A 14,906-nucleotide genomic window follows, 5' to 3' on the forward strand; every position below is an offset into this window, starting at 1 on the left:
CAAAAACAGGCAAAACTAGAACGTGATTTTAGAAGTCAACACAATATTACTTTGGAGGAAGAGGATAATGATTGGGAGGGACATAAGAGAGGCTTCCAGGGTGCTAACTGCGTTTTACTACTTCATCTGGGTAGTACTTACATGGATATGTTCATTTTATTAATTCATCAAGCTGAATACTTATGTGTGCACTTTTCTATATGTATGTTTTGCTTCAATAAAAAAGTTTCTTTAACAAAACTCAGTAAACCCCAATCTAAAAATCTGAGTGTGAATACTTCCTCTGACCATAGGAAAATAAATTATTTAAATATTTATCAGGTGAAAACAAAAAGAATGTTTTTCCTAAGTTAAAATCAAGCACTATGGGTCATTATCAATATTTGTATTTTAGCTGTGAGTGTTAAACTTGTCCCTTAAAAAAGGCAGTCACAGAAATCAGAATGTTGGGTAGTTCTTCTCCCTACTACACCCACCCCTGACAATATTTTTCAGCTACTACTGAGGTAATAGTTCAAAATGTGAATAGTATATCAATAGTATACTATTAGAAGGTACCAGTAATTGATTGCTTGGGAGGCAGCTGTTAAATATCAGGATACCTACCATCCATATAACTATGCAGCGCAGTTAACATTGTCCCATCTTGGGGCACATAGGCAGAATAAGCCATTTCTTCTAACATGGGTGGAGACAGCCTGGAGGGCGGGACTGCTGTGACTGGGGCAGAGGAGGAGTGATTAGGACTGACGTGTTTCTTGTGGCGTGCTCTACAGTTCTGAAACCACACCTGAGGGAGGAGAAAAGCAATGTAGCTATGTCACATTATCAGTTGAGTACATTACCAGTTCAGTTTACCAAGGAATGCAACCTCACTCTACCATATAAGCACAGCATCAATCTAAATAAGCTTTCTAAGAAAGAATTCTGTAGACACAAGAGAAACAATTTTGCACAGTTATCAATGGTCATTTTCTTTGCCCAAATAATAATTATTTGTTGATTTACTTAAAAACTAATTCTATCCTAAGCCAGCATCTTCCAAAATAAAAATGGGGTAAGGGATTCAAAATTCCAGAAAAGAAGTTTCCTTGGTTTTACTACTGGTGTTTGGGACAAAAAGGAAAACAGAAAAAGCCCTTTCATCAGAAAATTTTAAAAAATGCACTACTAAATGTATTCTCAGACACCTGCTGGACTTATTGTAAATCTTTTTTCAAATGACTAAAATCCCTACTGAGAGCTTAAAGCTTTCTACAAACCTCTTGATTCAGTTATTCCAGTCACACTGTAACCTGCTGAGTTCAATTTCTATTAGTAAATACATAGGCTATTCTCTAAGAAGCAGGTTAAGGTCGGGCTTATGATAAGAAACAACTAGTGACATTTAAGCAGAATAAAAATAACAAACACATCCACTGGTGAAACAGTTCACCAGTGTAAAGAGCTAACCACCCTGTTGTCCGCTCTATCACAGAAATAAAGGAAGCATATTCTGGGTAAGCAGAGTTGTACGTGCAGGTCAGGGTAAGTAAGGCTAGATTGCCCAGAATGCTTCCAGGATCTAAGCTACCTGCATTTGAACCCCCTGCTCTTAGATAAAACTTGCCTACAGAGTGTTTCTCTATTAAAATATTATAGTATTTATTTGCTATCACTCAGAACAATTCTGTCATAAGAAGACAGAGACGTGGAGGGATAAAAAACTTTAAGGAAATTAGGGTAAGAACATTTGGGGATCAGGGGAGAAGGCTAGGGGCGTTAAGTCTCTACCTAGGGCTGGGAGGTAGGTACTTGACGGCACTAGGGAATCAGGGCTGAATAATGTGGAACAGAAGGAAGCTGCAAAAAGATTTATGTGAAAAAGTTGCCCTGATCTCAAAAGACACACCTTGTCCTTGGGACTCACAAACAGAAGGCTGCAAAGTATAAACTCAAGGGGTTAAAACCAAAGGAACAGAAACCAATAATACAATGGCGTCTGAGCAGGTGGCTGAATGGCAGCACCTGAGGTATATTTCAGGAACAAGCTTAGGCATGTACCAAGGAAGAGGAGTGAGAAGTCACAGCCTTCTCCCCCATCTTCTGGAGTGCTAGTTAGACTCTCAGGTACCTATACAGAGACTTTACCCAAAGTCTTCAGTCACAGTTCCTCCCCAGGCTCCTTAACAGGTGCCACTGCCGTCACCCACCTGGCCAAGAAGACACACGCACACATTCTCCAACTTGTAAGCAGGAACTGCCGTCACCTGCCTTTTCCCCTGACAGTGCCCGGAAGACAAGCACCCCAGAGGACTACATATAACCTAAAACACATGGCGCTATGATTCCCAGAGTTTCTTCAAAGTATCTTATGTCTCCAATAAATTATATATTGGATGGAAACTGTTCAGTTATTTTTAAAAATCTCAGACTTTGTAAATAAAGATGAAGAAAGCATGACATAAACAGTAGAATGACTACCTTAATGCTAATTCAAATAGCTCCTTGGAAAGATCAACAGGTAATTAAGCAGAGAGGGGTTTGAAAACCCAAAGTGTCATGTAACTTGCACAGCAAAATGTAGTTGAAGATTCCAGACATCAGAAAACAACTTCTGACATGAGGGCTACCTAGCTTCAGGAATAAAATACAGTCCTTTTGACTCTCCTCACTGACTTAAAATTTCCTCCTTCTGCTTTCAAACCTCTAACAAGGGTTAAAATTTCTTATGAGCAACATACTCTTTAAAAAATTTGAGTTCTAAATTGTAAAATACATAAGCTGAAAGCAGGCCATGTAGACATTCTGCAAAAGAAAAGACTAATGCGTAAGATGAATCTCTTAGAAAACCCGAAGAGTCAAATACGAGAATTTAATGTATGAAAAAGATGGAATTTTAAATTATTGGGAAATCAGTATTGGCGTAATATTGATTTAGAGGAAGCTGGCTAATCGTTTGGGAGAAAAGAAATAGAAAAATCCCTACTTTACAACATGTAACCAAAAGTCAATTCCAGATAAATTAGGGTTTAGGTGTAAATAATTGGGACCATAAATGTTTAAGGAAACAAAAGCCAATGTTGATATACTCTCTAGGTGGAACCAAAGCTATGAGAAAAAAATATTAAGAGATTTGAATACAAAACAATGTAAAATTTCTATGTGGAAAAAATAAGTGAAAGGGAAACTGATGAACTATGAAAGTTTAACTATGATAAACAATAAAAATCAGTACAATAAAGAGAAAAGAAATAACCTAATAGAAAAGAGCGCTAAAAAATACAAATTTTATTTTCAAAATAAGCAAACATGTTAAGGTTTACTGACAATAAAAGAAATATACATGAAAACAATGACATTTTCTGACTGCCAAATTGGAAAGGATGTAACAGAATGACAGTTTTTAGGATTTACGTGCGTTGGGGAAAGGGAAATTTCACACGTAGGTCCTGGTAGAATAAATTGGTTATGAACTTTCTGCAAGGCGATTTTTGTACTATCAGTCAAAGGCCCAAAAATGTTTTATCTTTTGACTCAACAATCCCACTTTTAGAAATTTATCCTATGGACACTACCGAACAAACGTGCAAGGTATACACACAATGTTGTTCACTATAGCATTTTTATGATACCAAAAAATTGGAAATAAACTAAATAAATTGTGCTATGCTCAGTATGTGTAGCAATAAAAATGATGTAAATCTTAATATGGAAAGAGAACTTCAAGCACACTGACTGGAAGAAATAGCAATGTTTTATCATGTTTCTGTAAGATACACAATTCGTAATTCACCTCTGAAAGGGTATGTGAACAGTGGTTGTATCTGGATGCAGAGTGTGAAAAGTAAAATCATCCATCTTTATTCTGTGATTTCAGCTCAATGATGATCTGCTCTGTTATAATGTCTCACTATGCAGACTTTAGCTAGTAAAGGTGAGACTTGTACTTACACCCTGTATAAGAACATTACTTCCACCTAATCTTTGGGTAGCCTAGTTTGCATATTAGAATCAAGGCCTAGTAATCAAATCTCTTTTCTTTAACTTTTCTAAAGTGTGTCCAATGCTAGGAAGTAGGCTGGGCAAAGAGGTTATGACTACTATTTGAGATAACTGTAATTAATCCTTCAAAAATACTGTGACAGACTATATATTTGGATTGCTAGTACTCCTTCCTTTGCCATCTTACCAAAAATATTTAAATTCAATCCTCACATATTAAAAGCCACCATCCAACAGCATATTCTCCAAGTTCTAGTGCTTGAAATGAAGATGACTTGCTCATAATACTGGTGACCTAAGTATCTGGAAATTACATGACAGATGTCTGTCTGCGGTCCTTATTTCTTCAAATAATAAGAAAAGCTCTCAGAAAACCCTCCATTTTCCTTTCCTTCCAACTTCAAAATAATCTAAAACATAATAATCATGAATCTGACTTAGCTACAGCAGTCACTGTCATTGAATGTATAGAGTCTTAGATTACAAGGACCCCTCAGACCATTAAGTTTGAACTACCTCAACAAAGGAAGCTTCACTCCCAGGTACAGGGACTCACTACCTCGATGGTAGCCTATGCCATTTTTGTAGCCTTACATACTGAGAAAATTCTTCATAGTGAGTGAAATCTGTTTCTTTCCTACATTCCCTTGCAGACACTCAATCCCGCTGCCTGTAGGACAGCCTTTCACATACGTTTGAAGACATCTATTCTGTTTATACTATTCCTTCCCTTACCATCTCTGGATCTTTTTTCCAGATAAATATCCCTGTTGCTGTTAATACCAGCACATAATTTCTAGACTTTCATGACCTTAACCTTCCTGTAAAGGGAGCACTCTTTTCACATTGGTTCCCTGTTAGTCCCTTTCTAAAATTTGGTACTCTGAAACAAACACAATACCCTGGACATTTAGAAAAATACTGAGGTCATGGGACTTGCCTCTTCAGAGAGCCTCATTACACTGCACTCAACCAAATCCACTGGGAATCTAGGTCTTTGGAGAAGATACAATATCATCAGGTCTTTCCCACTGACTTCTTGGTATAAATGATTTTTTAATTATGAAATACTTCAGGCTTAATAAACTGAAGAATAAATACCTGTTTACCAATCACCCAATTTAAGAAGTAAAACATTATATGTGCAGTTTTGGACTTAACCTTTTTTCTCCCCACTGAACTTTATCTCGATAGTTATGGTCACTAGCATTATTAATTCTTTACACCATTTTTAACCTTAAATATTATTTAAAATTATTTTCCACTTCCTTGATCTGAGGGAAACAGAAAATCTTGACACAATTGACCACTTCCATCTTGAACCCACCTAACTCCTTGGCCCTCCATGATGCTTCTATACCAGATTCATTCCTTGTTTCTGACTGTAATGGTCCAATTCAAACAGCTCTTTCCATAAAGTCCGTGCTTCCCTTTTTACTGTCCGTGATCTCTTTCTAAAGGATCTTACCCAATTTCATGGGATTGGATCTCTCTGTTTGAGTCCTGTTCATCCTTTAAAATACCTGTTTATGTGCTCAACTGCTACCATCATTGTCTGATTATCACAGCTAGAAGGGAATTCATCTCCCTCCCAACTACCAAACCCGTTTTTTAAAAAAACCTTTAATATTTCTGTCAATAGCACCATTCCCATGGATACGTTGACTTCAAATTTAAGAGTCATCTTTGATGTCTCTCTGCTTCCCCATTACAGTATCCAGGTCCTTTTCTTGTCTCTCTAGCATCCAGTACCTGCCATCAGTGTTCAGTCAATAAAATGTTTTCGGATGAATTCTAGGCCACTACCTCAGTTAATTCTCTTTTCAAAAAATCACTATTTTGCTGGGCATCACACCTAATCTGTCAATCTCTATGCAGCCTCTCCCAACTCTAATTCTTCCCACGTACTGTCACCAGACCTTTCTTCCTAAAATTATGTAAAATCACGTAAAATCTCTTCCTAAAATCTCTTCCTGCTCAGAAGATAACTCTACATGCACAGCCTCTCCAAGTTCAGCTCCAAGAATTCCATCCCCCACAATTTGCAAACATAAATCTTATCTGTCAACAGATTTGCTCTGACTCATCCTTCCCTAGTTTTGTTTACATCACTCCCTCTACCAGGATCATTAACAAAGGCCATAGATATCCCCCCTCTTGCCCACCCCTCCCCCACTCACTCACATTCACAATAATAGAAAAGTAGAAAAAAATTCTGGCCTCAGAACCAGATCTAGCTTGGAACCACAGTTGTCTTTGTAGCCTGAGGATCCTTAGGGTTGCTCTGAGCAATGAATGAATGGTCAACAAATGGTAGCCTAGACCAAGCAGGCTAATTATCAGGTTTAAAAAAATTGATTAGAGTGTGAAGAGACCTAAAATGGGAAGCTAAGGCTCTGACGTTTCTTCACAAAGCAAAACAAACAATGACAACAACAAAAAAACAAAACAAAAACCCCCCGCCAACAATTTACACATTTAAAGACCTAGAATACCTGGATTGTTTGTTTGTTTGATATTGAGCTCCATGAGCTGTTTGTATATTTTGGAGATTAATCCTTTGTCTGTTGTTTCATTATGCTAACATGTATATATGGAATCTTAAAAAAAAAAATGGTACTGATAAACCTAGTTGCAGGGCAGGAATAAAGATGTAGACATAGAGAATGGACTTGAGGACATGGGGTGGCAGGGCGAAGCTGGGGTGAAGTGAGAGTAGCATCGACATACATACACTACCGAATGTAAAATAGTTGGCTGGTGGGAAGCAGCAGCATAGCACAGGGAGATCAGCTTGGTGCTTTGCGATGACCTAGAGGGGTGGGATAGGGAGGGTGGGAGGGAGGCTCAAGAGGGAGGGGATATGGGGACATGTGTATGCATATGGCTGATTCCCTTTGTTGTGCAACAGAAACTAACACAGTATTGTGAAGTAATTATACTCCAATAAAGATCTATTTAAAAAAAAAAAAAAGCTAAACACAGAATTACCATATGATCCAGCAATTCCATTCCTAGGCATATATCTGAAGGAATTGAAAGCAAGCGTTCAGATAATTGTGTGCTGATGTGTATAGCAGCATTATTCATAATAGCCAAAAAGTGGAAATGACCCAAATATTCATCCATGGACAAATAAAATGTGGTACATACATTGGAATATTATCCAACCATAAAAAGGAATGAAGTACTGATACATGTTACAACCTGGATGAACATTATGCTAAGTGAAATAAACCAGATACCAAAAGGGGGAAAAGAAAAATGACCTAGAACTTTTAACATCTCTTGATTAACCTTTAAAATAATCACCTGTATCACACGTCTGCTCAAGCCTGTCCTTTCTGCCAGTTTCTGGAGGGTCTGTGCATCTGGGTTGTTGTCCTGAGCAAATTGTGCTTGCATAACCTGTTTTTTAAAAAAGTGTAGGTAGTAAATAGCTAAAAATAAGAAGCTCAATCTTATGCATTTTGATGACAGGAGAGATAAGACATGCACAAGAAAATGGGATACTTGCACTTTATTACTTGAAAATCAATATGGGGATGTATAAAAAAAGAATGCATATTGTGTACATTTATGCACAAGTTGCTATGTTGAAATCTTAAAAAAAATCTATTTCAACATAAAAACTTGTCTCTCAACTATGCTGTTAAAAATAAGCTCATCTTTTTTTCCATTCTGACAATCCACAAATAAAATGCCTAATAGTATAAGTCTCTTTACTATTTTTTCCGTTTTGTTAAAAATTGCTAGCATTAAAAAAATTAAAAAAATATTTTTTTTATCTTCAGCCTCTACTGAGCAAAACAGGTTCAAGGCCCCTACCGCAATTTTTATCAGTCTGCAAAAGTAGACAGTGCAACAGAGGGATTCCACTTAATTGTAATGACTCCATCATTAATTGTTTTGAGCACTTGCTCTACGCAAAGGAACATCTGGGATCTTAAAAAGAGACACCCATCAGCCCACTGAATAAGAATTTCCTGAGATCTAAACATTTATAGATGGAAAAGCTCCCAAGTGATTCTGGTCTCAACTTCCTAGGAGAAGATATACGCATGCCAATAATTAGCAACAATACAAGCTAAAGTGAGAGGTGAGGAGTGGGGTGGGGGGGGGAGGGAGGAGGAGTACCAGAATAAAAGCACACTCCAAGGGCTTTGGATTCTTTCAGAAAAGGAAATCACGGAAATCAAGTGGGATATTTGAATTTTATTACTTAAAAGTCAATAGAGGGAAGTATTATAAAATATAAAGAAAGTATTATAAGAATGAGAAAGGGGAGTCTGGCATCCAACATGATTGTGCATGTCTGTGGGCATGTGATGGGGATAATCTACCTAAAGACCTTAAGTCCTGCTGACCTAGACACCATTTCCAGGAGGCAAGATTAACTGCATTCTCCACTATGCTCCTCATCTAATACTATCTTTTGCCACTGCACTTGTCACTGCGTAGCTAACTAATGTGTTAGTAAGTCGAGCTCTCCATAGCAGATAGTGAGTTTCTTGAGGGCAAAGGGACTGTCTTATTCTTCATATCCGCAGGAGTTAATCCCCCTTCCTGTCACACAGTATGCGCTGAAGACTTTGTGTGTGACGGAATGAACCTCGGCAATGTGAGGAAAATCTGAAGATAGTGTGGAGAAAAAGACCGATGTTGTTCCAGGAAACCTTATAAAGTTTACAAATTATATAATTTTTTTCAGTTACGTTCTCGCTGATAGTGACTCTTCCAGAATAAGGTATTCCTGTCTTCCTATCCAACTACACTTGTCCACACACTCACTGTAAACAGCACATGTATTTTTGCTTTAAAAAATGGGCAGAATCAGCCTAAAAGTGTATGATCTCGCCCAGCTCACTTCCTTCTTCCTCTCCTACTCCAAATGTGTTAACTTTAATATCTTCATGTGCAAATAGAGTTGTGTTTATATGTAGTTGAGCATGTAACATCCCAAAGAGAAAAAAGAATGAACAAATTAATTATGTCTTTGTTTTTTAATTTTTCAAGGAGAAAAGCTGAACAGATATTTGAAGATTTGTTTGTAAGGCCATTATTGATAATTTATAAAACAAAAACAGCATGCTTTTCACAAATGCATTTCAAATTCACAAGTTTAATAATGGAAGTAAATTACATTTACTAAAGCAATTTCTCATTAAGGAATAAAGGAAAACTTAAATCAACACTGATGGTTTGAAGCTGGAATATGCTAAAGGAAAAGTAAGATGTGTTCATCAGTGTTTAGTCTCACAAAAGAACCCTTTTAATTTTAACTTGGTTTCATTACTCTCTGGTCACTAATGATGCCAAAACCCACCCTACTCCTTTTCTGAGCTCTTTTAACATGGTCAAGGAGCAAGCCTCTGTAGACACATCATTTTAAGGCCAGAAGGTCTACCAGAAATGTGAGGAGTCTGCATAGTAGCAGCTGACCAACTTGATCTGAAAGTAGATTAAAGTAGGTACTAACCCTGGCATGTTTAACATTAATAATCATTGAGCAAATACTTCCAATTACAATAAGCAAACCATAGTACTGCCGGAACTTTTAAAATACAATTTATACAAATGAGACAATATTTGAAATATTTTTGCTACCACAAAATAGTACTCTATTCTGAAAGTCAAACTATTTTTTCTTCCCATAAGCTTCTAAAGAAGAATTTGGGAAATTTGTTTGTTCCTCCCATTTTAAGTCTTATAAGTCCAAACCAGTACTCTATGAATAGTCTTGACTTATTGATCACCTATATTTTATTGTTTTGCTAAATTCAAGCACTACTTAACTATATTCAGCTTTCTGAAAAGTAGGACAATTTGACAATGAGGTACACTGCCTGATTTATTAGAGGTTCTGGCAAAGTATAATGATTCAACTTATCCTAGATTCCTAAGCTACAAAGAACACTTGAGGACAAGGATTGTGTCTCATTTGTTTCAGCCATTCCTGGCACAGATAGATGCTAATAAATACTGAATAAATGAGAACATGCTTTGAAAGTATATAATTTCTGCTTTCATTTAAAAAAACCTATGATTCTGATATAAATTTTTAAAACATGATTCAGATCATATTTTCGTATAATAATGCATGGCTTAAATAGTTTATGCACATTTGCAATTTAAAACTATAAGGCTATCTACAAGATTCAGAATCTCACTCTTGTTTTAGCTGCCACTGTCGTTAAGTGGAGTTTTGTTAAGGCACAGTTCTACTCATGGTCTCCTGGGAGGCCAAGCAAAATGAAAAGACCAGAGGTTTGGGGAGCAGGGTCCAAATGTCTTCTCTGCCATTCCCTTGGTGGTCTGCCTTGGGGGAGTACCTACACTTCTTGGATGAGGCTACCTATATCAAGGAATTGTAAGAGATAAAAGAAGATAATGTAGAGAAAATGTCTGGCATAAGACTTGGTATACAAAGACCTCCACAAATATTATTCCCTTTCTATTTAATTAGTGCCTCTATCTTCCTATATGAGATTGTATATCTACCTAAAGCAGTTTCAAATTTTCACAGTTATCCTTTTACTAATAAATTTTTATATCGAACTAAAGCTATCAGCCTTATGATTATTAAAGTTATAGCCAGGCTTTCATGGAAACAGCCCACTTTATAAACAGAACATATTTACATTAGAGATTATATTTTAACTCAGACACCTTTTAACTACTGGGTATTCTGCTGCCAGGTCTCCCACAGTTATTCATATCTCCTAACCTGGGGCTTTACGTGATCTTCATTACAACCAAATGAGGCACCCAGAAAAGCAAGGTTCAAACAGATATCTCTTTCAACTGCCTTATCTTTCATTTCCTACCTACTGACCATGCAGTCTATGCCTAAATTAAGAAATCAAAAACACTTTTGGAAATTTTTTAGAATAGATCTAGATTTTAATGCTAGATTGCTTCCAATGCCATTAAGTTCCCTTGGAATATTTGTGTCATATCAAGGCTTCTCTCTTAATCATTCTCAAAATAAAAATTCTCTTTTACTGCATTCATCTTAAATACTGCCAAGTATTAGAATACTATAAGTGATTTTTCAAAATATTACCTTCACTCATTTCTTAACATTGTATAAATATCCTTTCAAGTCTGAGCTAAGATGGATACTATGTGTAAAGCACCCAGCCATACATGGTAGGCGCTTTACAGATGTTACCTCACCTTAACATAAAACAAATACTTCAGTCACATTAATCTTTTAGAAAATGTGATTTCTTTATCTGAAAAAAAATGCCAGAAAGAATCACTGTATGCGTAGACTTAAATATAAAGCAAGGAGTAATTATTTCATTACTTTCATGACAATTTGCATAAATAGAACTTACAACAATTATACTTAGGGCAACTAAGTTGAAAATAATCCCTCCCTTTTCAGGGAACATAATGAACCTTTAGCATCAAATTATAGAATTACTCCCTCTACCCTCTTTAAAAACAAGAAGGGTCTACTTGATTGGAGTCAATCGGTAGACTCCTATTTATGGTAAAGCGTTTACAATTCTTTCCTACTCAGAAAATGTACACTCTTGTCCATTAAAACACTCAATGTGGTTTGTTAAAAAGATGAACACGTTAGTGTCCCACCGACCCACATACTGAGTGTCTCTTTCTGTTAAGAGTCCCCAAATATTTTATCTTCTAGCGCAATTACATGTAGTAATGTAAATGCCTGGGTTAAAGTAATTTTTATCAGGAAGTCGGAACAGATCAACATTTTGTTTCCACTTTGATGTTAATGCTAACAGACCCCAGGGAGACGAACTTGAATGATGAGTTCATATCACATCATGACTCTCGAAATATTGATAAACAATATTTAGGGCAATGTTTTCATACATCTAACAAGTTAGTTTTCACAAAAAGCACAGGCTAACCTTTTTGTAAACAAAAATGTTTTAAGACAGCATAGAGATTGTTTTTTGTTTGGCTTTGTTAGTTTGGGGTTGGTGGTTTTTTTTTTTTTTTTTTTTAGGTGGGGAAGGGCTTCAAAAACTCATAAATTCATTGTCATGTCTACCTGGAGCTGATCTGCTGTAAAGCTTGTTCGAGCTCTTTTTGCTGGTTTTGGATGATTGACATCTTGCTCTGTGAGGAGGGCGCCTTCGACACTAATCCCATTACCTGCATTTAAAAAACACACCATTCATACAATAATAGGTTGTTGTATGAACAATCATACAATAATAGGTTTCTTGCATCTCTTGGCTTGGTATGAAACCGTATACGTCTTCTAGTTTGCCAAATCCCTTAAGTTTTAGAACATACTAGAAACATACTGTGGAAACAATATTCCATTTGTAGGCTTGTATATTTAGTCAAAAGTGCACCAAGTTGGAAGTGCACATTCTAAGGCTCATCCTTACAAAGGCAAATACAAGGAAACAAATGGTTACAAAAAGCAAAACACAACCCTAAACTCAAGGCTGCTTCCTGAGAATATGGCACAAGGCGAATACATATGCCATGGCTTTTCTTGTAAATAAACAGATGGAGACCATCACTAACAGCGGAGGGCTTAATGAGTTTCACCACAATTACACTGCACAAAGTAATGCTTTAAGACGACCTTAGGAAAAATCGTTATTGTCCCTGTGTTCACTGTCCCAAAAGATTCAAAAGTATTTTAAGTATATATTTACCATTTTCCACTTCTCTTTTTAAATTATCCAGCATGCAGTCATAATGCACTCTGCAGAGGACTTTCTCTTCCACCAAAGCAAACTCCTCTCCTGTGGAAAGTTGCCTTTTGCAAGAAAAGCAGGCAAAGCACGCCAAGTGATAGACATTCCCCTTGGCCCTCCGGACCCAGTCAGTAGAATGGATGTGCCTCCCACAGCGAGAGCAGCGAGTTCCATACCTTCTACATAAATAGAAGGGTGGGAGGTGAAGATTTTAATGCTTGGTGAGATATTCATCAGTCTAAGATTAAACTAACACATTATTTACTCATTGGATTAACCCAAGTATTTAAATCTTTTGAAAAGGAAACAGGAATCAATTATTTTTTAAAAGTCATATGGTACACAATCGAGACTTGAGATGGGATCATAATTCAAACCTGTTTATAAAACAAAAACTTCTCATTGTTACTCTAAAGGAGAAAAGGATTTTTTTTCTTTTAAAATAAATGACATAGGAGTTTCAGTATCCTTCTTGTAACAAATATCAGTACATTTATAAATTACCTAGAGACTCAACATAACTCACACACACACACACACACTCGAGACTGAAACCTAAAAATACAAAAGCATACCATTGAAGATATAAATAATGACGTCTTAAAACCAAGTTGAGATAATTAGAAAATGCTCTAAACTTTTTTTTAAAGTTAAAACATTTTCAATTGATATTATCAAAGAATGAATAGAACAGAAATTGTTCACTCTGGTGTGAAGAAACCTCAGAAACCTCAGTGAAGGAAAACTCAGAAATGTTTCCTTTGGTGAACAAGCTGTTGCAATACCATCCACAAGAGGAGGGGAAATATTACCTAAAACTTTTAGACACATATCTGGACATTAAATGCAAGTTAATCTTAACAAAATGCCAGATGTAAAGATTTCTTTTTTCTCTCAGTCCTAGTGACCAGACACTCTCTGTCATATCTCCTACCACAACTGCAGTCATAACCTGGCATATCCACATTAAACTAGATAAGTATATGTGTCTGTGTCTATTCCTTAACATATCTTTAGAGGTATTGCCAGTTTTTAAGTTAATCTGAAAAACTGAATCATAAGAATAAATTTCAGAATATAATAAAATATGAAGTATAAAAAAAATCCTGAAGAACTAGACTTTCAATAAGTCTCTGAAACCAAACATTTCAAGGGGCTTTATATTACCCAAAAAAAAAAAAAAAAATTAAGATTAGCATATCCTAAGTGAAAGAGGAGGCAAACTGCTACTATTTTTGAGGAAACAGAGAGTAAACCTGCTGAGAAATATATGTTTTGGGTAATTATAAAATTCTATGACTTTATAAAATAAAGGACTCTGGATTTCATGAAGTGCTTTAAATTACCTAGCAATTTTATTCAAATCAATCACTAAATTCTCTTAAATCAGTTTTTGAAATGGAGTATAAATAACATAATTAGTATTACAAACTTCACTATGTAGTATTAACTTCCCAATTTCACAATGAACATTCTTCTTCGTTTGGAAATGCAAATAGGGAAAAAAATGTGATAATTTTAAAAAGTCATGCTTAAGGATGATTTCAATTTTGAGATAGCTATCCATTAAGAATTAAATTCTATCTTAGAAGAAACTTTACATTTAAACTATTATAAAGAGACCATGTGGAGAAAATGTTACATTTAATATCCTAGGCAAATACAATCTCACAAAACAAAGATCAAAGAACGGACAAAAGAAATAGGATTTTTAGGCAGAATACGTAATTAGACTTGGTGTATTTCCAACACTGGAATGGTCAATTCTTCTGAATAATATGGTTTAATCACAGTTTCCAAACTGCTGGCATTTTATAGGTATATTACTAGGGGTCATTCTATAGTAAACTGGAGAAAGCACAACAAAACCTTGATTTTTTTTCCCCCATAATTACTTCATTTTTGTCTTGCTACTCCTCCTGAACAAAGGGCTTTGCTATAATAAGTCATCTTATATTTCATACTTTATATCTCTGCACAGCAAAGAAAGTTCCCTGTTTTTAATACCAAAAACTTTCATTCGCCAAAGTGGAAATAATTATTTAAAATTTATTTTTGTATACTGAGTTCCTAAAACACATAAGCATGCTAATTTTGTTTTAATACAAATTATACCTCAAAAATATGAAGCATTCTCATTTTGAAATTTGTATAAGAAAAAGTGGGCTTCAGTAAATAAAACTGGACAAGAAAGGCTATTTACAAAATTCTCTTTGTGTAATA

The 14,906-nt window shown here is 35.8% G+C and overlaps 1 protein-coding gene across 1 annotated transcript in view; it reads right to left on the bottom strand.

The window, feature by feature from the left end:
- LHX8 (LIM homeobox 8) overlaps positions 1 to 14,906 on the bottom strand; it is a 38,687-nt gene that overhangs the window by 17,055 nt on the left and 6,726 nt on the right. The window contains exons 5-8 of the mRNA XM_082356066.1: positions 12,642 to 12,862; positions 12,020 to 12,123; positions 7,297 to 7,392; positions 607 to 790 (exon numbers count right to left, since the gene is read on the bottom strand). Of these exons, the coding sequence (XP_082212192.1) occupies positions 607 to 790; positions 7,297 to 7,392; positions 12,020 to 12,123; positions 12,642 to 12,862 (605 nt within the window). The remainder of the gene's footprint in view (positions 1 to 606; positions 791 to 7,296; positions 7,393 to 12,019; positions 12,124 to 12,641; positions 12,863 to 14,906) is intronic.

Source organism: Balaenoptera borealis (genome assembly GCF_965194805.1).
Source record: "Balaenoptera borealis genome assembly, chromosome: 1".
NCBI classification, from domain to species: Eukaryota; Metazoa; Chordata; class Mammalia; order Artiodactyla; family Balaenopteridae; genus Balaenoptera; species Balaenoptera borealis.